This window comes from Thamnophis sirtalis, unplaced genomic scaffold (genome assembly GCF_051295495.1).
Source record: "Thamnophis sirtalis isolate CommonGarterSnake01/CBP01778 unplaced genomic scaffold, rThaSir2_p1.2 scaffold_1, whole genome shotgun sequence".
NCBI classification, from domain to species: Eukaryota; Metazoa; Chordata; class Lepidosauria; order Squamata; family Natricidae; genus Thamnophis; species Thamnophis sirtalis.
Window position 1 is genome coordinate 134,686,194 of NW_028261381.1, and position 24,677 is coordinate 134,710,870.

A 24,677-nucleotide genomic window follows, 5' to 3' on the forward strand; every position below is an offset into this window, starting at 1 on the left:
CAGACTTGAAGTAATGTCATAAATTCAGAACCAATACCTATATTTTTGGTGGAGTAATGCCACTTTCTGAGTTGCTTCTTCTAACATCTTCTCATCTTGCAACCAGCCCTTAAAAATGGAAAACAAAGCTTATTCCTCTATCCATTGTTGACATCCTAAACTCCTTTTGTTGTAAGATGTTGTTTAAAAATATGAACATATACTACTCCATCTGCCCTTCTTTCAGTTATTCATATACAGTATGTATGTCATCAAACCAATATACTCATAGCAACTTATATAAGAACAATAATTAAAACATTCACAGTTGAATGTTGAAATGTCCACAGAAAGGGAAAATGTCGACAGCAAGTATTCATGGTACCCATATAAACAATAATATTTAATCAGATTTATATAAACATGCACAAAATGATAAATTTATATCCATTGTTTGAAGTCAGAGATGCCTAATCATTTTTTTATTTTCCCATGTGGGAAATTTAAAGAAATTCAGATGGGATCCATATTGAATAGTTTGATCTGTGTTAAACTATCTTTCACATTGCAAATGTTCCAAATCATGGATTTATAGATGTATGTAGGTAGGTAGGTATCTCTCTCTTGGTAGGTAGGTATATCTCTCTCTCTCTCTCTCTCTCTCTCTCTCTCTCTCTCTCTCTCTCTCTCTCTCTCTCTCTCTCTCTCTCTCTCACACACACACACACACACACACACACACACACACACACACACACAGAGAGAGAGGAGGTTTTTAACAAACTTGCTATATGTATATATGTCTGTGTGTGAATATTTGAATTTAAAACAAAAAAGTGATATATGATTGTTTTTCACAATTACAACCATTATAGCATCCTCATGGTCAAATGATTCACTTAACAACTTTGTTATTAACAAATGTGCCAAGAAATATCATAAAATGAACACAGTTCACTTAACAGTTGTCTTGCTTAGTAACAGAAATTTTGGGCTCAATTGTAGTCGTAAATTGAATACTATCTGTATCAACGTGAAGGGCTGATTTTGTTTATTAAAATTTGTCTTTTAAATATCTCCAAACATGAGAGAAAGGCAAGAGAAACTTAATCATCCTTACCACAGGAAACAAGGCAAATCTCTGTAGAAATTCTTGGGATTCATATTGGTCATAATCCCCAAAATCAGCTGAGGAATTAAAACAAAACAGGCAGAAATGAAATACTTAACATACAATTCTGTTGGAAAGTAATTCTGTTAATAACAAAGCATTATTTGACAGATGAGCAATAGGCCACAAATAATTATTGCATGCATAGAGAAAATTCCTATCCAAACTCCCAGAAGTCATATAAACAACACAAATGGATATATTACAACTTCCTGTTTTCTTACCTAGAAACAGAAGTTAGAAAGCTAAATTATTTCATGATATACACATGCAATTAAGTAATTATTTACTGAATCACTATGATTTAAGAGTTAGCTGGGGTAAATACAAAAAGCAGAACGTTTGATACAAATTATGGTGATGCATTTCTTCTATCGCATTGACAAAATTATCATTCTATATAGCACAATATTATTGCTCTCAGCATGTAAAGTATAACAGAAAGTAAAATGAATATTCATGGCTCCCCAATCTCATGCCAACAATTCATCTTTTTTTGCCAATCTCTTCTATAATATAAAATATCCATGCAAAAATATTACTGGTTAATAGAAATCTTCATACATCCAACATTTCAAAGATCAGAATCAGGGTATATTTGCAACATCATCATTATCATTATCATTATCATCATCATCATCATCATCATCATTATTGCTACTGCTGCTGCTGCTGCTGCTGCTACTACTACTACTACTACTACTACTACTACTACTACTACTACTACTACGATTAAAATTATGTGAGGTACTAGGTGACTGAGCGGCTTGAGAACACACAGTTCTCAAACTAAAGCCCACTGACTCACAGCAGAGATAACCACTAGATGGTAGCAAAGAGATACAAAAAGGATTCTATAATCTGACACCTAGTGGTCATCAAGATTTTTGCAGACCAGGTGGGAAATGTCTTATTTATTTATTCACTCATACAAGTATTTTTGCTGCTTCAGTCAAGTAAATATAAGCATCCTACAAAACTATATAACAACAACAAAAAACATACAGAAAAAAACATAGTTACATAAACATGTATATTTCGCTCAATAATAACAATAAAAGAACAATAAAGAATGCCCACAAGTCAGGGGTGAAATGTTCTGAAGTCTGTTATCAGTTTGCTTTGAGCAAGCATGCGTGTGACAAATGCACGCTTCGCAGGCACTAAGAAGCTAAAGGTAAGTAGAACAGCAAGGGGGAAAACATGTTATTCAAGCAGTGATACAAATTCCTTCCTCCTAAATAAGCTAAACATGATTGCAAGTGTGAAAATTACCTTGAACAGCTAAGCCAGCAAGATGAATTGCTTGTTCAAACGTGCAAGGTATGTTTCCATCCAAGATGTCTTTCTTTAGTTGTAGGTAATACTGGTATCTATGGGGGAAAATGTTTTTTCACATGCCTCCGATTCATGAAAATGCATATAGTCAAAAACAGTATGTGATGTATATGTACATACCTATATGCCTATACAAAGATGCCTTTAATTCTCTAGCACTATAAATAATTTAGATTGTAAGCAAATTGGGGACTGATATCTGTTTTGCTGATATGATTCTATGGAACAAGAAGTACATATAACACTTTCAATGTATAGGAAAAAACAGAGTATATAAATAAAATAAATAACATTATATAAGCTGATATATGCATATGATATTATATATGGTAGGCCAGGCATTGTAATTTAGTAGAGGAGTATGTGCAGAAATTCCAGATTCAATCCATAGTTTTTCCATTTAAAAAAATCAAGCAGCAGATAATAAGAAAAATCAGTATATGAGATTCTAGAGAACTACTGTCCAAGTTAGTAATTTTGGAATCAGCAGCGTGACTTTGCAGAAGTCAACTTCCCTTGTATCTAAATAATAAATAAACAAGTGGAAATAGTAAGGTAATGATCCCCATCTGATATTAAATCTTTAATTCACATACAAGGATCTCAGTGCAGCAATTTTTTTCTCTATTCAGAGATATTCCTTTTTTCTGATGTCATTACACTTCTAAGTTACAAATTAGCCTACATTACCATTTCTTTCTTTGTACTTCAATTTTTAAGCCTTATCTAATTCCATCCTTTATTAAAATTTATCTCTTGGAGAAGAAGCATCACTTAAAACCATTAGTATACTATTAAATTCTTCCAACAAATTCAGAGTTCATGTCTGGGCTTGAACAAAGTAGAGAAAATAGTCTTTGTTACACATGGCCTACTATTCTATAAAATTGTTAAATAATATAAACTGATGAAGGATATCCCAGATTTGGTGCTGAAGTCTCTTCAACATACAGTATATTAGTTAGAAAAAATAATAACTCCTATAGATTTGGTTACTTGTATCATATTTACTAGCAACTAGACAATTCATGGCCTCTTGCGTAATCCTTCATAGATATTTATTTACTAATTTATTAATGTATTCCTAACCTCATGCCCTCATTCACACCCACACACTTCTCTAACTCGCACCGCACTACTGTACAACCTCCTTAAGCAACAGGGCACCTTTTACAAACCTCACCCAACCTCCGTACACTATGATGTCTCTTGCATATCTCCCCAACCAATATGGCACCTCTTACACAGAATATACTTCCCAAGTTGAATGGCACTTTTCACACACCCTCTCTGACCCATATAGTGCCACCTCCGTGCAGCCATTCATTCCTTTCCCAGTGGTGGGATTCAAATTTTTTTACTATCGGTTCTGTGGGCATGACTTTGTGGGCGTGGCATGGCTTTGTGGGCATGACAGGGCTTTGTGGGTGTGGCATAGCTTTGTGGGCTTGGCAGGGGAAGGATCTCCATTCCTTCCCCACTCCAGGTAAAGGTTACTGCAAAATCCCCATTTCCTCTCAATCAGCTGGGACTCAGGAGGCAGATAAAAGATGGTGGCGGGGTCAGTCAGAGATAGTATTTACTCAAAAATTCTGCTACTGGTTCTCCAGAACTAGTTAGAACCTGCTGAATACCACCTCTGTCCCTTCCCCACCTGGCAGTAGCCACTTACTTATCTGCTGGCCTGGGACTTCAGACTACCTGGCAGCTTCCCCATAAGCCTTTCTTTTGAAAAGCTAGCAGGGAGCACTGGAAATAACACTATGGCATGGCAGTGCTAAAAAGGCTACAACTTTTCCAAATTTCAAGTCCACAGGAATAATGGGTCCCAGATTTTTTAAACATTCTGTAATTTAGCCCATTTGAAACACCTTCATTCAAACATTGCTGCCTGATGCCACAGTGTTTCACCCAATTGAATGTTACAAACAGACATAAATGTTTTAGTAGCATATAGATAATTTCCTACAAACAGTGATCATCTCTCACATTGATCAGTAGGAATAGCAGCACACTTCTTCATGGTAAATTGCTTGAATTCAATCAGACTTCCAAGATTTTTTAGCGTGAACTGTGTGCACATCAAATCACATGATGGATGACTATGCTTGTGAAACAGAGACTTCAAATCGTAGTACTCTTTGTTAACTCAGATGAACTCCCTTTCTCCTTTTATGAAAGGAGCATCCATGAAATTGTTACTGTTCAGTTACGCAAAACTTAACAAAAAAAATTCAAATGCTTGTTTACATTCAATATTTGACACTTCTAAGTGAATCTGACTCTGGATTCTTACTTCGTCCCATGCAGTGTAAACCAGTGCATCCCAAACGGTGCCATCTCAGTGTATTTTCTCCTATTTTCTAGGACAAAAAGTAACTAAGAACTTCAACATCAAATCTGAGACTTCACTCAGCAGCTTAGTAGGGTAACAGCTTTTATTACCTTCCAAAGGAAATCTATTCGTGCTTATCTGAGCTAAAATCCATTCTCCACGAAATAAATAATATATTAATCAGAAAGATTTTTTCTCGGATCCAGGAGGACTAATCCATAGTAAAGATATATGGAAACAATTGGTATCAAATTCAATAGGGTGATGTAAAATTTAATTACTTTATATTTAGAATTATTCTATGCAAGCTTACAAGATTCACCTGGTAATTTCCTGCTGAAGTTGAGAGACAGAAGGCACATAAAACACCACACCAAAGAATACAGTTGGCTCCAATGCATATTTATCCAGTTGCTTTTTGAGAGGCTTATCCAAGTCTATCCATCTGCGCTGGTTCTGCTTGTTGAAATACCAAAGGCTAAAATAGGTAATCTAAAAGGAAAATATGAAAAGGAACATGTTACATGTTTAAAAAAATGAAAGAAGGTATATCACAAATAGTAGAAATTGCCATTTTAATCTTTTATATACAATAAACAAGTGTAAGAAATCAGCATAGAATAAAGTATAGCTTTAATTCATATTTACATATGCAGCATAATCATCATGTAAAACAAATCAGCTCAAATACAGATCTTTATCATTTGAAAAAAGTCCCTTTAAAAAAAAATCCTTGTCTTTACAAAATAGACATGGTACATATTCGTTTCTCACTATAGCAATATAGAACTATAAAAGAAAAAGTATCAGTTTTGGATGCTTAGATAATTCATCAGGAGTTTCCACATAAATAAAATATGCTCTCTCTGGGACACATGCATAGCTGCAATTGTATGTTTTGCTTCAGGTGCTCTAATTGCATTTAAGAATCCTGCAGTGTGAAGTATATTAAAAGGCAATAACATTTTAATCATGTCTAAACAAACTGCTAACATTAGCAGAAGACATATACCAGTCCTACAGAAAGCTGACATAACTCTAGAAATATTTTAAGCATTCAAGAATAATGCTGTTGTAAGATTTCTTAATTTTAACAAGTTACTCTTCATTCAATTTCCAGGAAGTAAATCAACTGTAGACATAATTTTACATAATTATGTTCCATTAATTGCAATTTTTCTTATCTACTCAACAAATGGCATAGATGTTTAGTCTAAGAATACTGGTGGTGGAAATGCTTAAGAATGGATTGAACTAGCAAAATACATGAACACAGGAAAAAAAAAACATGGAAAAGCTAGTAGTACAATGTTATTTATTCCTTAAGGAAATATACTCTGGTTTCTCTTCAGATCGTATAAATCTTAAGGAAATATGTCAAAATAACAGAATAACAGAGTTAGAAGGGACCATTCTAATCCAACCTTCTCCTTAATCAGGAGAAATCAACCATATACCACTTCAGACAATTTGTTGTCCAATCTCTTCTTTAAAGCCACCGCTATTGGGAGCGCCCATATTTTCTTGAGGCAAGTCATTAATTGTTCTGACAAAAAACTTCTTCTTAGTTCTAGGTCTTTCAAAACCAAGAATAAATGTATATAATATTTTGAAAAACAGGCATGCTTCTTAGCATTCTTCTAATCTATAAAGTTAATGAATATTTTGCATATAGAACTTCACCAACCAGTATACTTAAGTCCTGTTGAAATGAATTCACAATTTAACCAAACCTAAAATGGGCAAAACATCATACCACAGCTATGTAAACAATTAGCTCATGTAAATCACCACCTCATTGCCAATAATATGATTGTATAACTTCAGGTGCTCTAATTGACATGAATGTTCCTCCTCCAACAAAGAAAGTATATGAAAAATCCTCTTGCCTCATGACACTAACAGCTAGTTTGTTATCAAGATCTGTGTGCAATCCTTCTTCCACTTCAAAATTTTCTATTGACATAAGTAGTTCAGTAATGAGCGTGAAAGGATTAAGATTTATGGCTCTCCACTTAATGTTGAAACTATAACTGTGTCAAACTTTTTTCATGGTTACTTCAAAATAATTAATTCAAGAAACAATCTCAGAGTTCTGTGAAATATGTTTATTGGAAGGAAGGTTAAAAATTATAACCCCAAAATTCCAATGATTACTTTCAAGCGAGATACTCACATAAAGGCAGTTGAAACAGGAAAAGTGCTTGTTCATTTTTTCATGTTTGTTTCAATGCAATGGGCTGAAAACCAGCCTCTTCCATGAAAATCAGCATGTGTTTCCTGTTTTAATACTGCAGACTTTTTATCAGTACGAGAAGTAACTCTCACAAATTCTTTAGTATTCTTCATAATTTGGCTAGCTGGAGGTACTAGGAACTGTACTTCAATCACTACTCTGTCAAGTAGGTAAAAGGAATGATGTTGATATCTGCCTTATGTTTATATCTCTCTTGTACAAACATTTTTAGTTGGCAATGTTCATGAACAGATTTAAGGAGTAGGGGGATGCCAAAATATTTTGGAGTATAAGGTCATTATCAGAATTTACTCCCAATCAACATAGACAGGCATTTCTCCAGACAGAATAGGAAACTGGTCTGACACGGCTTCAATGTGGATCTATGGAGATCTAGCCATGGAAGCCCAAGCTGACTGTGCTCATGGCTGGATCACTGTTAGGAAGATGCCATAGAAGGACTCTGGCACAATGCTGCAGGGGTTATATGGAATGCCTTATATAGCATGCACAGCTGGGACCAAATCACCGCCAGTTTGTTCCCACTCTGCTTGGACAGGTCAGGATCTCACATAGCTGTTGCTGTAAAGAACAGATATTGTTCCAAGGTAAGGGAGGGGAGGAGAATAGCTACCTTGAAAGAACAACCTGAATTTCAGGAGTTGTACAGACTGGCAGGCTGATCCTTTCCATTGAGTGGTATGGTTCTGAATTTAGTTACTTTTTTCAGTTCAAATGGAAAGTGTTTGCTTTTTGTGCCAGTTTTTGTCTCTAGACAACTGTCTGGAAAATCTCTATAATTTTCTTGGCAATATTTCAGAAGTGGTTTGCCATTGGCTGCTTCCTAGGGCTGAGAGAGAGTGACTGGTCCAAGGTTACCCAGCTGGCTCCATGCCTAAGGCAGGACTAGAATTCTATCTCTCTTGGTTTCTAGCATGATGCCTTAACTATTACACCAAACTGATCCTGTTTTATTAGGTGGCAGGATTCTATAATTGTTTCATTTGCTATACAGATTGAAAATTACTGAGGACAGGTGCATTTCTTCTCACTTGGATTCCTTCATCATTTTGGGTCATGGTGGTGTTGCAAAGTTTGCAAACCCAACTTAATCTGTAATTTTCTACACTCTATTTGACTTCACTTACATCTCTTTTGAATTCAGTTAAATGATATGCAGTATCATCAGTATCACTAAGTGAACCATGCCTGAGCTTACAATTTTTGCTCAGTGAAATTGCATGCTAGTTGCAAAGCATGTGAATGGCGATGTGATTGATGGACCCTGCAATGGTCATAAAAGCAAGGACTGGTTGAAGAGTTATTTCTTCAGCACTACTGTACTTTGAATTGTCACACAAGGCAAACTTTACATAAACATAAAAAAGGAACACCAGGTTCTGGACAAATGTTAAGAGGTAATAATTGTAGGAAACAAGCACTAAAGTATATATTTACATATAGCACAATATTGTACCTACTCATTCTTTGATAATGGTATTAAGACTGTTACAATGGATTTATTGAACCTTGATAACTAAGACACTAGAACTAGATTGATATTTTAAGTTATGTTTCTTGAAACTGGGAACATAAAATATTTCCAAGTATGGTTAAGATATTTTCACCCCATCTAGACAGCTGAAACCACATAACAAATTGCTTCACAAAACTAATGCAAAACACCAGCTGCTGAGGATTGACTCAAGCAGCCTCAGATGAAGGAGGATTAGCGAAGACAAGACAAGGGGGGGAAACCTCAATTCCTACAACTAGCTTTTAAGTTCAAATGACCACAGGAATCTGTTTATCTTTCAGTACCGATTATCATGTGATGTACTGTAGTCCTAGTATTCTAGAAGCAAGCATTTATGATTGCGTAATGCAAATTACTTTAACCATTAGTTCAAAAATGTCAGGACTCAGTGGCTCGCTTACTTATAAGGCTATTAACTTTTCCAACTAATTAGAAACATGTAGCATGGAATATAAATAATCCACGGTACTGGGCCTGCTAGAAATATCTGATCCCAGAAAATATTTTAAAATCTCCTAATAAACACTTGTAATAAAATAAACGACACAGACAAAAATGAATTTTCTTGACTAATTTGTGACCTATTTTTTTATTAACTTGAACCAAAGTTCAAAACAGAGAATACAAATCTAGAAATAGGAGATATAACCATACAATAGAATGTGTTAGATAAAGTCCTCTTCATATTTCAAATGTTATGTTTTGAAGCGAAATTTTAACCGGTACCTAGAAATACTAAGATTTGCAAGTTCATATTATATATATTTATGTGCCAAGGCAAGAGACCATCTTGACATCCGCAGATAAATCATGATTTAAATTACATCCTCTTTACTGATAAACATGATTTATATTTCTTATTTCATTTCTAGTATGTCATTCATTGGAATGGATTCAAAGATATGAGTACTATAATCAAAATAAAACAAACAATCCTCCATCAAACTGGGTTGTAACAAAATCTATAAATTGCAGACAAATGCTATAAAATCATTTCAAATGTTTGGGTAAATAAATGTATCTTAGTATTACCACAGAAAAAGTTTTCCTTTTCTTTCTTTGATGGCCCTTTATGGGCCACAAAACACCCATTCCAAGGCCATAGTGATTCCAAACAATCATTAGGTCATAAATTGAGGACTGTCTTCGTAACATATTATATTTTTGTTTTTAAAAAAGATGGGGATGTGCAACTATTCAAAGCAGAGCAGAAACTCTCTTCCAGTCAGAGAATGCAATATTTTAGTTATAAGCTAAACAAGATCAACTTGCATGAATACTATCACAAAATGTTTGGGATTTTTCACTAACGGAATCTATATTCAAACCCATTAGCATGCATGAAATGGCAGAAAAATGGCAGAATGTCAAACATTTTGTCAGTGAGATAGAATGTTTGTAGACCAGTTTTTTTTTCAACCTCAGCAACTTTTAAGATATGTGGATTAAATTCCCAGAATCCACCAATTGGTCAATTCTGGAAGTCTACACATCTACAAAGGTGCTGAGGTTGAGAAACACTGATGTAGGCCTCTACAGCTATCCTTCTATCTTTCATTATTGGTCTTTTGTATAAAAGAATAGCTCAAGTAGACAAAGATGGGAAGGGTGAACTTTCACTCCTTCTGTCAGTCAGGTCTTTAGTTCAATGTTTTCATCAAGGTTTAAATCATAGATAATCGTCGTTTTATCAGTTGGCGTTCTGGAATTAAAGAGTAGGGTTTTGGAAGGGATCATCATTGATGTCATGTTGACTTCCTTAGTTAGGCTGCAACCTGAAAGAAAGAGAAGCCGCTGGACAACTTGTCCTGTTTGTAGCTTTCCCTGCTTACTTAGTATTTCAATGTTCATTCCAAGGACATTATCCATGCCACTACTGTCTTCCATTTTCTATACATCTTCCAAGGGGGCTCCTAAAACTTCAGCATAGTGTCTTCCCGTTTGTCATAAAGTGATATGTTAATCCAGCTGCAGTTGTCAATGATGGTTTAAGAAACAGTATTATGTGTGAAGCTATGTAGTGTATTTGTTTCAAACAGATCAAGACTTAACAGAATGTGTAAACCTAGTTATTAAGTCATGAAATTTACTGAATGACCTTAAGGCAAAGTTTCTCCTTCAGGCTAATCTATCTTGTATTTTAAAGGTATGCTTTCCTAAACTCCTCAGGATAAAGTAGAAATAAAATGTAATTTAAGAACAAATCCCCTCAAACAGGCAAGATATCTGGTCGTAGTAGAAAACTAGACAACCCATGACTTGTTGGGTCATTGTTTCAGAGATATTTCCTTACAGTGACATCAACAATGGCAAAAGCTTCTAATGCACTGCTTTCACTGGAAAAGATTTTAAGAATTCAGGAATATGTTCAGAGATGTATCTGCCTTGAAAGTAAAACATGCTGAACTGTATAGCACAGTCAATCATCAGGAGTTGTACACAGGAAATATTTAATGACATTTTGTATTAGCATAAAATGTTTTATTATAATTTTATGTCATAAAATGTTTTATAAAATGTACCAAATTACCATTTTATGAGAATCATGGATTCCAGATTTTGGAAAATTCTGTAAGCCCATTTGAAATACTTTGGTTCAGGAATTGTTGATTTATGGTATATAGTTTCACCTAGTTCAAGGTTATAGACACAAGAGTTTAGTGTATAGATACTGATCTGGAAAGTTTTCTTCAGAAACATCCAAGACTTGGAAGATGATCAAAATGTTTTTCGAATGTAGTGAAGGAGAGTGATTAAAACTGAAAGCTTGTTAAAATGAACTTAGTTAGATGACAGACATATTTTCTGTTTGCAATATTCTAAGGAATGTTGCTTACATGTTTGCATGGTGCCTATTTCCCTTGCCTGTCCATACTTTGTTTCCAAAACAATCTCTGCAAGAATGCTTACTGAGGTGGAGGACGGGAATCCTTTAAAATTTTGTAGTCTGGTTTTAAAACCATAATCTGATTTTTAACAGGGTAACAATTAAGACTATTGTACTAGAATTTGTGAGGTTCAAATTCAAATCCCCACTAAAACAATAAACTCACAATGGCCTAGCACCATCTTTTAGTCCAATGTTATATTATTCTGATACAGCAGAGCTACCTAACAATCATGAATGCTAAACTGAGCTGCTTGGGAAAAAAACATAGGAACGTAAAGAATTATTAACCTGTCCAATGGAAAATATGGATAACTTCTACAGTAGATTCAGATCAGTGGTGGGTTCCAGATCCATTGCAACCGTACCGGCATGGGCCCAGTGTCCTCCATATGAACGTGCATGCGTGAGCAGCGCGCGTATGCATCTTACCATCCAGCGAGCCTTTGCGATACTCCAGCTGCTTGGTGGAGCGTAGCACAGGCGCCGTACGTGCTGTGAACGTGCGCAGAAGCACCAAAGAGTTTAAAGACAGATAAGGAGCCCGGGCAGGTGGGTGGGAGCACCATACTGGAATTCCAGAGCACCATACTGGAATGGTACCCGGTGCTCCGAATAGCACTGGTACGCCCGTACTGGGGCATACCGCCTGCAATCCACCACTGATTCAGATTGCCCTCCAATTTCACCATGTATTGAACAAGGCTGCCTAAGATTCATTTTTTCCAATATGGAAAACATTTCTATGCAGGGAAAGCTTCCTGTCTGGAGATCAATAGTATTTATTTTCCCATATACAGTCGATCCGGTTCCACGTATTAGTTTGTAACAAAATTCTTGTTCCCTACCAAGGAACTCCTGCTCAGCCTTTTAAGGAGAACTAAATGAGATCTTTTATTTTTGAGTCAGCATAATTTCTTCCTGGACAATCTAAGAATGAAGGAACAATGAAAAGTCCTGTTCTTAATTTAAGAATTGAAAGTCATCCAGGCTTCTACTTTATTATCCAAGAAATGAACATCAAACTCAGATATGTCTAAATTAGCTAATTAGCAAATGAAAAATAATTTACTGGAAAACAAGAGAGAGATAACTCTAATATTTACTCTTATAAAAATAAAAGATGTTCAGAGGCAAATAAAGCTAATGAGCCACACTTGTTGTATTGAATGCATTTGGTGTTATCAACATCAATCTGTAATCTGTTCAGAATGGGAGCTGAATATGCTGAAAAAAATATAGCTGACTTATTGGTTGGAAAACTGAATGGGATACTAATTGGATACTAGTGCAACATTTTGTCAAATTGTAGATTAATAATTATTTAGTAATAATAACAAGGCTTTTTAATGAACTCAGGACAATACAAACAACCATGTCAGAGACATTCAGAGTGTAAATATGAAGCAGAATCTTGATAGATATACAGTATATTATAATTACTACACAGGTAATGTCTCTAGGCATTAATTCAATAAAATGTCTGTTGCTAGAGATAAGAATATGTTTGTTTCTATTTCTCTGCTTGTTTTTCATATTGTCTGTTCGTAGACTGTAACCTTACTACTGCAGGCAATCTAAGTATAATCTCTCAGGTATTTATAGCACAATCCATTCTTAGTGAAGATTCTTTACAGCTTTTGCTACACGCTATATGCAGGCACCCTTGTAGAGATATTTTTTAATTTGCACGATCCAATTTTGTTTATGTGAATGCTTTATTTATTTATTCAATTTATATAGCTGCTGCCCATCTCAATCCAATTGACTCTGGACAGCGAACAATATCAAAACCATATATTAATGCTGGGGAAGCCATTGTGCAGAAAGATGATGGAGGAACTCTACCTCACTGACTGAATACCTGCTTTGTTTTCTATATAAAATATCAGATTCAAATTCCTGCTACTTTCAGTCAAAAATAATCGTGTGACAGGTAACAAGACTGCTGTTTGTTCAATACACTTGAATAACTACATATTGTAGGCAGCAGACAATAATAATAGTAATAGAGTAAATGTACAACTGAACATGACCTACTACAATTTAGTTTTTAATCCTTTTATATTCCAAGATGAAGATGCCAACAGCCACATTTCCTACCTCTCGAAGTTCAAGTCTCTGTGCCACAGCCTCCAGACTTTCCTGCCCAGTGCTTTCCACCGATAGCGTGAACTCCACAAACTCATTGTTAAGTAGATGGATACGGGCTACCAAACAGCTCTTGCTAGATACTGTATAGCGTCGAGTTCGTTTCAACTTCAGCCCAAAAGGTAGAGGCATTTCTTCCTTCACTCATTCACAAAAAGCTACAGAAAACCATCAGGCAAATATTTTCTCTTCTATTAAGAGTTTGAGATGATCATCCAGCAGCGGCGGCAGCAGCCATTAAAAAGTGGCAGGTTTTCTTCCAAATTCTGAATAAAGGAAACATCCACAAGGATTCTGAAAGGAAGGGGGAGAAACTGAGTTAATTAAAACAAGACTCGGAGGTATTTTCACATTTTAATAGCTTATAAGACCAATTTACAGCAGCCACATATTATTCACTATGGTATAATTACTTTTTATCTAACATTCCCCAACTACTTAATTAACACCTCCATAAACTTTCCCTAACATCCTTACAAGAAATGTTATTCGTTTCAAACAAATAAGAGAAAAAAGATTAAAGGTAAGACCACATCTCATAAATTCAGAGTTTAGATCAAATTTGAACTGAACTCTTCCCACATCATGTTCTTAACAGGTCTCTCACAATTTTTTCTGGGACATAATGTTAATTTTTCTAATAATTAGTTGAGAGATGTAAACATTGTATAACCAAATTTATAACCAATTTTGATAATCAAATCTGAAATTACAGTACGTTTATTTATATAATACTAAAACTTTGAGTCTGTTTGTACCATTCAACTAGGAAAATTCAGAAGTTGTAGGGCAACAATTATTGAAGCAAGATAATTCAAATGAATTAACTTACAGAATGCCAGGATCTATGACTCCTACAGGAATGAAATTTGGAAAAGTTGTGGCTGCTTCAGTACCACAATGCCAATAGACTACATTTCTCAGAAACTCATAGATTGTGTGGGATAAGGTAAGATGGGAGGGCTATATCCCTGCCTTCTTTCCTGCCTACCTAATCCCTGCATGCAACCAGCTGGTTGGGGTTGGTTGCTTTGGAACTGAGATTGAAATTTGAAATCTCTTTTAATAGCAATGGATGATGAGGGAAGGACAATGAAGTGATTTGGATGCTGCTGGCAAGATAGGCTGAGGTGGGCCCTTAAGGACAGACCCAGTTGGGGAGCAGGGGTAGTTTTTCTCATGGTTCCCCCAGCAAAGTGGCATACAGTACTTTGGATCACTCAAGGATGAGGAAGAGGTCTGATTTATTATACTCCCTGCCAGCTTCTCACAGGTAACATTAATGGAGAAGCCAGCAGGAAGGTGATAAAAATGGAGAAGCCAGCAGGAAAGTGATAATTGCTAACACTCCCACTCCCTTTTGCCTAGTCATTCGATTTCTCTGTTTAGGTAAGGAAATATCTATGAAAGGATTATCCAATGGGTCACAGGTTGTTTAACAGAAATATAAAACACATCAGTATAAAGCATTTAATATAGTATTGTGGGTTATCAACTTCATGAAGCTTCCAAACTCATATCCCAAAGTATTAGAGAAATGGTGATAAAATTTCCTGTATATTTTCAGTTGACGAACAAAATAAATACTGTGTAAAACTTATTCAGGTTCACAGACCAAGAAAACAAATGCAAGAAAATAAGCCATTCTCTCAAAAACTTTTAAAAAGCCCATCTGGACTGATGCCCCAACTTTGCATGGTCTCACTATATTAGTACCCTGTTCCTATTGTCCTTACCTGCACATTTTTTTAAAAACATATAGGCCATACTTCTGAAGTATTATAAGATTTCATTCAGTATAATGTGATCATGTGACAACTTTCAAAATCATTCTGGAAAGCCCTGTGCTTTGGAAGGAAGGAAATCTCTGGAGAGCCAGGGATGGAGGTTATGCCTCCATCCTAGTGCTTCTTGACCTCTCAGCGGCCTTCGATACCATCGACCATGGTATCCTTCTGCGACGGTTACGAGAGGTGGGGGTGGGAGGCACCGTCCTTCGGTGGTTCTCCTCCTACCTCTCGGACAGGTCGCAGTCGGTGTTGGTCGGGGGGCAGAGGTCGACCCCTAGGCCCCTGAAATATGGGGTCCCACAGGGTTCGGTCCTGTCCCCCCTCCTGTTTAACATCTACATGAAGCTGTTGGGTGAGATCATTCGGCGGCATGGGATAAAATGCCATTAGTATGCGGACGATACCCAGTTGTATCTGTCCGCCCCATGCCAACTCAGTGAAGCGGTTGACGTGATGTGCCAGTGCCTGGAGGCTGTCAGGGTCTGGATGGGGGTTAACAAGCTTGCGCTCAATCCAGACAAGACCGAGTGGCTGTTGTGTTTCCCTCCCAAAAATTTGGCTAGTATTCCATCACTCAGGCTGGGGGGTGAAATTTTACGCCCCTCAGACAGGGTTCGCAATTTGGGAGTCCTCTTGGACCCACAGCTGACCTTAGAACATCATTTGTCGGCTGTGACCAGGGGGGCATTTGCCCAGGTTCGCCTGGTGCACCAATTGCGTCCCTACCTGAACCGGGAGGCACTCGCAACAGTCACTCATGCCCTCATGACCTCAAGACTGGACTACTGCAATGCGCTCTACATGGGGCAGCCCTTGAAAAGCATTCGGAGACTCCAGCTCGTCCAGAATGCAGCCGCGCGAGCGATTGTGGGTGCACCTCGGTACACCCACATTACACCTATCCTCCGCGAGCTGCACTGGTTACCAATTGGTCTCCGGATACGCTTCAAGGTGCTAGTTGTCACTTACAAAGCCCTTCATGGTATTGGACCTGGGTACTTGAGAGACCGCCTGCTGCCAATTACCTCCCAAAGACCCATTAGATCACACAGATTAGGCCTCCTCCGGGTTCCGTCTACTAGCCAATGTCATCTGGCTACTACCCGGGGGGGGGCTTCTCTGTGGCGGCTCCGGCCCTTTGGAATGAGCTCCCCGCAGAGATTCAGACCCTCACCTCTTTCCAGGTCTTCCAAAAAGCCGTTAAAACCTGGCTGTGTCAGCAGGCCTGGGGTCGATGAGTTCCCTTCCCCTCTCGAATCGTGTGGCTGTTGGTCGTTTTAAATTCCCTGTACTTTTTTTGCTGTAGTTCTTGTGTTTCCCTTCCCCTCCTTTGGGTTTGTGCGCCGCCCTGAGTCCCGCTGGGAATAGGGCGGCATATAAATAAAATGAACCTTGAACCTTCTTGCCTGTATTTTATGCACTGTATATGTAATGTACATTTGGTTTAAAAAGCAAGAAATAAACCAAAATGTTTATTATATGAAGTAGGCTAAATGGAAACTCCCATCAATCCCAACTTCTAAGGACATTTATTATTTCTATAAATGTTTCATGGTGGTCAATTTATTTATTTATTTAAAGCCTTTTATATATCTGTCCAACTCAACATGATTCTGGATGGTATACAAAAATCATCAGCAAACACAAAAGCAGCATGTACATTAAAAGATACCTGCTGAAACAATAAAATGGTGACCATGACTATAATTTGCTATAATTTATTTTGGCTTATTCAGCTATTGCAGCCACCTCTATCAGGATATTGTTCCAAAAAGCAGGGATCTTCAGCAGAGGCCACTAAAAAGGCATGCTTTCAAAATTTCAAACAATTACATTGTTTCAATGATTCTTTCTCTCAATAGAAAGTGGAATAGATTTGAATATTCTGTCCTAGGTTTACAGTTACTCAGCCTTCTTCTCCAATATAAACTGATTATGGTGAAAAAGAGACTATGATACTTATCAACATTCTCTGGTTTTCAGAAGATTTTCACTAGGGCAAAGAAATCTGCAATCAATTTGAATGATCAGGAAGTGCCTGTATTTCCTAAAAGAGGTACAGTATTATAATGGTTTTCTCATTTCCCCAGGGCCGTTCCAGTTATGAGGATGGGAAAGGGTACAGAAAGGCTGAACCTAAGACTCTGCTTCATGGGGTTTCTTACAGCTTTATCCTCTACTTTTTTTAAAAAAAATGTCTACATGAAACCATTGAGTGAAGTCACCTTTAGACACTGGGTGAGGCATCACCATTATGCATATCTGCCTTGAATCAGCCAAATAATGTTGTTGAGGTTTTTTTCCTGATGTCTGGAGGCTGTGGGGATCTGGATGAACAATTTTTGAGACTTCCTGGACCCACAGCTCCTACTGAAAAAGAAGTTCTTCTTGAGCAACAATTGTGCTGTTTTCTGGGTTTGGAGGTTGGACGCTACACTCTACACTGACTTGTCCTTGAAGAGAATATGGAATGTACAACTAGTCCAAAATGCAATAAGGCAGGCAGTTTTGGGAGTTTCACAATATTCTCATGTACTACTCTGTTCTCTGAGCTGCAGTGGCTCCCAGAAGGCTTCTGGGTGCAGTTTTAGGAGCTGATGATCATCCATAAAGCCCTACAGAGGAGGGGACCATATTATTTGTGGGATTGCTTGTTTCAATTATCTCTGCCCATACCACCAAAACTAGCAAAGTGGGAACTCTCCAGAATTCGTCTATTCAGCAGTGACATATTATGAGGCCTAGGAATCATGTTTTCTGTGCCATAGCACCTGCCCTTTGGACTATTAGATATTGAGAATGGTCTTGACCCTGTTGGTCTTTCATAAGGCACTAGAGACCTAACTGTTGTCTCAGGTTTGGGATTGGAAGATTAAGCAGGGTTTAGAATTTGTGAGTTCCAGTCTTTGGACTAGACATGGAATGTTTTTAGTCCTTACACGCTGTTTATTCTGGGTATTCATTTTATTTGATATTTGATATTTTTTGATATTTTATTAATATTTATAGGCCGCCCTTTTCCCCGCGGGGACTCAGGGCGGCTTACATAAAATAGGGAGGGGGGTATAAACAATAAACATAAAACAATACATAAGAGTAAAATAGTACACAACATTCATTCTTCATTCAGGTGGGGACAGATTGTGATCTTATCCCCAGGCCTGACGGGATAGCCAGGTCTTGAGGGCTGTGCGGAAGGTCTGGACGGTGGTGAGGGTACGAATCTCCACGGGGAGATTGTTCCAAAGGGTCGGAGCTGCTACTGAAAAGGCCCTCCTCCGTGTAGTTGCCAGTCGGCACTGACTGGCAGATGGTATTCGGAGGAGGCCCAACCTATGTGATCTTATAGGTCGCAGGGAGGTAATTGGCAGGAGGTGGTCTTTTGTTGTGTTCTTATTTTGTTTTTACCATTCAGAGTCACTGTGAAGTGCGCAACTATATGAATTGTTTAAATCGATCAAGAAAAATATATTCAGCTGAAGTTTAGTAAGGTCACTATCAAGAAAGCCCAGTTTCTTAACTAGGTAAGCAAAAATAAGTAGAATAAAGTTTGGGAGCTTTATTGTATCTTAAGAGACCCTATACCATGTCAGACAAGTGGTTGTCCATAGTCCATAGTTAAAAACCTCCAGTGATGGAGCATCCACAACTTCCAAAGGCAAGCTGTTCCACTGATTAATTGCTCTGTCAGGAAATTTCTTTTTATTTCCAGGTTGTTCTCTTCTTGATTAGTTTTCATCTGTTGCTTCTTTTTCTGCGTTCAAGTGCTTTGGAAAATAGGTTGACCCTCTCTTCTTTGCGGCAACCCCTTAGATATTGGAAAACTGCTAGTCGCTTCTTTTCATTAAACAAACATACCTAATTCCTGCAACCATTCTGCATATGTTTTAGCCTCCAGGCCACTAATCATCTTTCTAGCTCTTCTCTTACTTGGAAAAAGATGGTCTTGCAACAGTTATTCATGTTTAATTCCTCAACTGAATTATTACAATGCATTAAAAGAGGCTGCTTTTGAATATTCTCCAGAAACTTGGTTCAAAGTAGAACAGCTTACATGGTCACTGAGATTGGGTGATATGCATCTATTATGCCAGCACTTCGCCATCTATGCTGCTTGCCAGTTTGTTCTGAGCCCAATTCAAAGTGCTGTTTTTCATCTTTAAAACCATAAACGTCTTGAGACTAGAGTATCTGAAGAAACACTTTCTCCCATATGTAGCTACCTGAACCTTAAGATCTTCTAATGAGGTCTTTTTTCATATACACCACCAAGGAAGATGAGATGAGCTTCTACCAAAGTAAGCATTTTTGTGATGTCAGCCTATTTATGGAATATCTTCCCCAAAGAAGTTTGATTAGTGCCCACATTAGTAGTCTTTTCAACTGAATACATTTTCATTTTTCCAAGCCTTTTAATCATATTTATATTGCTTCAGATTTTGACAACTGCCTTTCCATGGCCTTAGTATGATGGTTTTATTTCTATTTTTATTTGCATATGTTTTAATTTGTTTTCTTTTTGAGTGTGTGTTATTGTAAACTGCATAGAGAGCTTCAGTAATAAATAAACACTCGGGAAATCTTGTATTAGAAAGATTTATTATAAATCTTTACTAGCACCAATCTATAATGAAAATCATAGCAATATTGGCAATAGATGAATATGTTGCACATATTTCAATAATGAAACTACACAGAAGAATACACCATTAATTCTGCATGTTCCTCGAGATTACAACATAAAGAATATTCACACTAAGACATTGTTCAATGTGGTTCATAGATAATTCTATGCAAAATATAATGTCTTCAATAAGGAATTGACTGCACTCAAAAGAATCACTAAGCCATAACATGTTTATTATAAACTATAAGACTACACACACACACACCTGAAACAACATAGCACATAAAAACCAAAAAAATATTTCCATAAAGCAACACCTCCCTCATCCAACAAACAATTTTTGTGAGGTTCAACCACATACTACCTAATACTTGTGGGACAAGTCAGGTCTTTAAGGCTTATTGGAAGGCTCGGGGCTTTCTGATTCTGAGGCAGAAGGGTGATGCAAAGGGCAGGGGCCACTACTGAGAAGGTATCTTACCTAAGTCCCATTAGATGTAACATGTTTTTTATGTATAATCTTTATATAATGTGCGTACACAGAAAGGTCCAACCTTTTGTAGGCCAGAGATCTCACCTGATCTTTGATGCTATGTCAGAGGCCATACTCTCAAAAGTACTGATGGACAAAATTAAATTAAATTAAATGTATATATAATTGCATTAAGTATTTATTAATAATATTGATTATAATTGAATCTTTATTAAAATAAGTAAATGTTATTATTATCCAATGTATGTTCATTTTTACTCCTAACATAAGAGAGATCCCTGTGTGTGTCATATCCAAGCTTTTGGGAGGACCCAATTGTGCACCTCTAGGCTAAACTGTTCAGGTTAATGGGTTGTAATTATATTATATTACATACATAAGTTATATTACTGTTCTGGTGATGTAAATAAGTTACATTATACCTAGTGTGATATATGAACCTTAACTATTAATGTTATGCTAAATCTGAAATCATAATATAGAAATTGCATTTTATTCATGAAATAGTAACATGTACTACTATGTTACTTCCGTAATTCACAACTCATTCAATCCAGGGCAACTATATTTATGACTATTATAAAGCAAGATTATTTTAAGGAAGTGACATTTAGTGTTTTCAAGCATGGGGCATATTTGCAACTATCACACCTTTCCTTATAGTATTCATGAGAGAAAGTTTTTTTTTTTAATTTAAAAAGAGATTCAAGTAGAAAATATAGTTGAAGTTGAAAACTCTTCAGACAACAAGTTGGACTGCTCATGAGTACTTCAATGACATCATCAGGATGAATCTCACACCTGATTAACAGGTCATGATGAACTTTTTTCAGTTGCATTCATGGAATTATCTAGGTCTCATTGAGCAGTCCAACTTGTTTGTTTACTGTAGTCTGTTGAAGACAGTTTGCTACTACACTGCTGAATCTCAATGCTAATGCTATTATTAGGGAATGTTACATTTTTTATCTCATTAAAGGCAATTTTAATAGTTTTTTACAATTTATACCTCTGTTTACTTCTTATTCAAGATGAGCAAGGCATGGATCCATTCCAGAATAACCCACAGCACAGCCAACTATCAGAAGCTCCAATACTGACCTTAGAAGTATTACAATTGAATGTATAAATGATAATCCTCCGACTCTGTTCCTATTACTATATTAAAAACCACACCATGTTCATCTTTTAAACTTCTGTCATTTCCCATCATATTCATTTTCAACCTCAGTACAGCACAAACTATATATTCTGCATAGATGCAAGTACCATATTGCAACATACAAGTTTTAATTATATATTGAATAAGTTGTCTTAGAAATATGCTTGAAGTTTGACATTTCATCACGCTACTCTAATCACAGGAACAATTATTAATGCATGAAATTCTACGGTTTCTTCAATTATTATTTATACCATATTACATATTCCAACGAATACTTATAGCTCTAATGTTCTCATTTAGAAACATTAAGCACATGCTTAAGCCTATAGTTGTAGCCATGTTTAATATGATACTAAGATCTATTTTGAATTAATGGGACTCGTTTTTGAATGAATATGGACAAGATCAGTCTTCACTGCTCTTTCACTGAATTCAATGAATTGCCATACAACACTTACTTGTGGCTGGATTGTGTGCCATGTTTCATTTTCTATTGGATTCACTCTTTATTAGACTAATGTTTTTGTATGAACATATCAACATTTGACTTAGAAATATTTTTAAAATGTTAATTTTCCTGATAACAAATCCTATTTTTACACTTCAGAAAAATCAGAGGACCGAAACATTTTAAAATGTATCTTCCTAATCTTTGTAACTTTCCAAAAATGAGCCACAGAGAATGCAGTTATATTACAGCAAGTCAATTAGAAAATGCCAGCGGATGGGTGGAGAAAGTATCATGCTTCAATCCTATTCAACAAGTTTCCAAGCTAGCCAAGCACAATTCTTGCTAACACAGCACAACCAGTTTTGTTTAGCAGCTGTTATTTTCTGCTACCAGCTGCTGTCATGTTAGACCTCGCCATATTCGCCTATTACAAATGCTCTCCATTCTGCATAGTTAGGATACACAGACTAGTAAATCCAATGAAATGTGTTGAAATCATAGCAGTCTTAGAACTCTTTACAAGAATCTATTTTATCCTATTTTTAATATGCAAAGTATAACCAGCAACATTTCCCATATAACTTATTTTCAGATTGGATTGCATAAGGATTCTATACAATAATAAAACAAGTGGGAAGTATCATATATGAACAGAAAAATGATGAATCTCCCTTCTTCAGTTTACATATTTTTCTTTCAAAAATAAAGGGCAGAATTATGTTAAATGTTCATTTCACTACAATACATTTAAAGCAAAAGAAGAAGAGAAAATGTTGTTATTTTGTTAAGAATAGGATGTGCCAATATGGAAGATGGTCTCAAACCATTTTAATCTTAATCCACAAATCAAATGCACCCTATAAAACACTGAAGATTCGTTTTTTTTCCTCTCACTGGTGCTTAGCATTAGAATTAATAAGAGACCACTGGGAATACAAAGCACTATAACTGCCTAGGAAAATCTCTGCATACATAATTCAGGTTAGTTTACTACACAAAGATGCTTCATCTTTTCTGTCTTTTGTGAGATATTATGCAAATGAAGAGACAAACTTATTTTGGAAAAGATGTTACATCGTTTAGTCGGACTCAACCAGATAGAGATTAAAAGGAGTAACAGGGAGGGAAAAAAGAAAAAGGTAAGTGAAAAAAAGTTAAGCAGCTTTAATTTACTTACAGAGCATGTCTCGAACCACTTTGCCATCCAAGACTGATTTTACTGTGAAATAACCTCCTTTCCCCGCCCTCTCCTAATTATGTCAAGGAGAGAAGCCACTTGCCATTTATTCTTTACGGCAACCTTTCCGGAGTCTGAATGGGGACTTTTCCAAAGAGATTACGAATCCTACTTTGGAAACGTTACCATCTTAAAATAAAACATCCAAAGGCAATTCCCACCCCGTATTATCCTTTGCCCAGCACCACCGTCGCCATCGGTTGGCTCACTTTACCTGTTGCGAAAACCCAAGGCAACCAAAAGAAAAAGGTGGTCTCCTTTAGCTGCAAAATCCCGACAGCAGCCCCGAGAGCGCTTCAGACGAAGCCATTTCACGGGTTATTCCTTCGGGAAGGGGGAAGGGAAGGAAGGAAGGTCCTGTCTAAAGCGAGCCGCCTTCGGTATAATCCTCTCGGGCGCTCAGAGTGCGAACGTGCCTCACTTCCTGCCTCTCAACAACAACAACACCCCAAAATTGAGTTAGGATATCATTCCACTCGGCGAAAAGTTAGGGAGGAGGAGGAGGTAGAATCAACGCGGGCCGCCCCCTTCGCCAGCCAGCTTCTCTTGACAGAGGAAGGCTGCGGGGAGCGCAAGGAGAGCTTTCCTCCGAGCGCTCAAGGTTTCCCCTCCCCCTCCTGTCTCTTTTCCTCTGCCTCCCCAGCCCGCTCCCCCCCGCCGCCCTGTCCTTCCTCGTTCCCCTTTTGGAGGCGTTCCCATTGGCTCCAGCCATGCGGAAGGATACGGCGTGGTCATTAAAAGTACAGCCCTCTGTGTTTGAAGCCCCATTACCTCAGAGGTATGGAATGCTCGGCAGGGGGAATGTCAGCAATGGGACAGCTGCTGCCGCTGCCCTGGCTGGAAGGAGCGGAGGCGGAGGCGGGGAGCTGGCAAGGCACGAACGGGAGATGCCGAAGGCACACGTCCGTCCTTAACTTGCCATGCCTTTTCGTCGCCTTCGCCCGCTACAGAAAGAAACAAAAGCCTTTTTTTTGCTCGTGCCCCATGAATTGTCTCAGTTTTTACCCGGCTGTCTAAATCCCTCTAACGCAGTGTTTTTCAACCACTGTGCCGTGGCACACTAGTGTGCCGTGACATAGTGTAAGGTGTGCCGTGGGAGAATTACTTTATATATAGTCAATATAGGCACACAGTTAATTTTTTTTAACATTTTCTAATGGTGGTGTGCCTCATGATTTTTTTCATGAAAAAAGTGTGCCTTTGCACAAAAAAGGTTGAAAAACACTGCTCTAACGTCCAGAGCGGCGTTGCGCGAGTAAAAAACAAAACGATGAATAACA

General features: G+C 37.2%; 1 protein-coding gene across 7 annotated transcripts in view; it reads right to left on the minus strand.

The window, feature by feature from the left end:
• The window catches only part of PTPN21 (protein tyrosine phosphatase non-receptor type 21), a 55,465-nt gene extending 31,454 nt beyond the window's left edge, over positions 1-24,011 (minus strand). For 5 of the 7 annotated variants that reach the window (XM_014076108.2, XM_087725273.1, XM_087725268.1 and 2 more), the window contains exons 1-6: positions 23,612-24,011; positions 13,587-13,928; positions 5,146-5,315; positions 2,426-2,523; positions 1,100-1,167; positions 38-108 (exon numbers count right to left, since the gene is read on the minus strand). In XM_014076108.2, the coding sequence (XP_013931583.2) occupies positions 38-108; positions 1,100-1,167; positions 2,426-2,523; positions 5,146-5,315; positions 13,587-13,766 (587 nt within the window). In that variant the 5' untranslated portion in view covers positions 13,767-13,928; positions 23,612-24,011. Of the gene's footprint in view, positions 1-37; positions 109-1,099; positions 1,168-2,425; positions 2,524-5,145; positions 5,316-13,586; positions 13,929-23,337; positions 23,589-23,611 lie in introns of those variants that run through there. The other 2 variants (XM_087725259.1, XM_087725255.1) reach the window with 2 other exon arrangements.
• Positions 24,012-24,677: the final 666 nt, after the last annotated feature.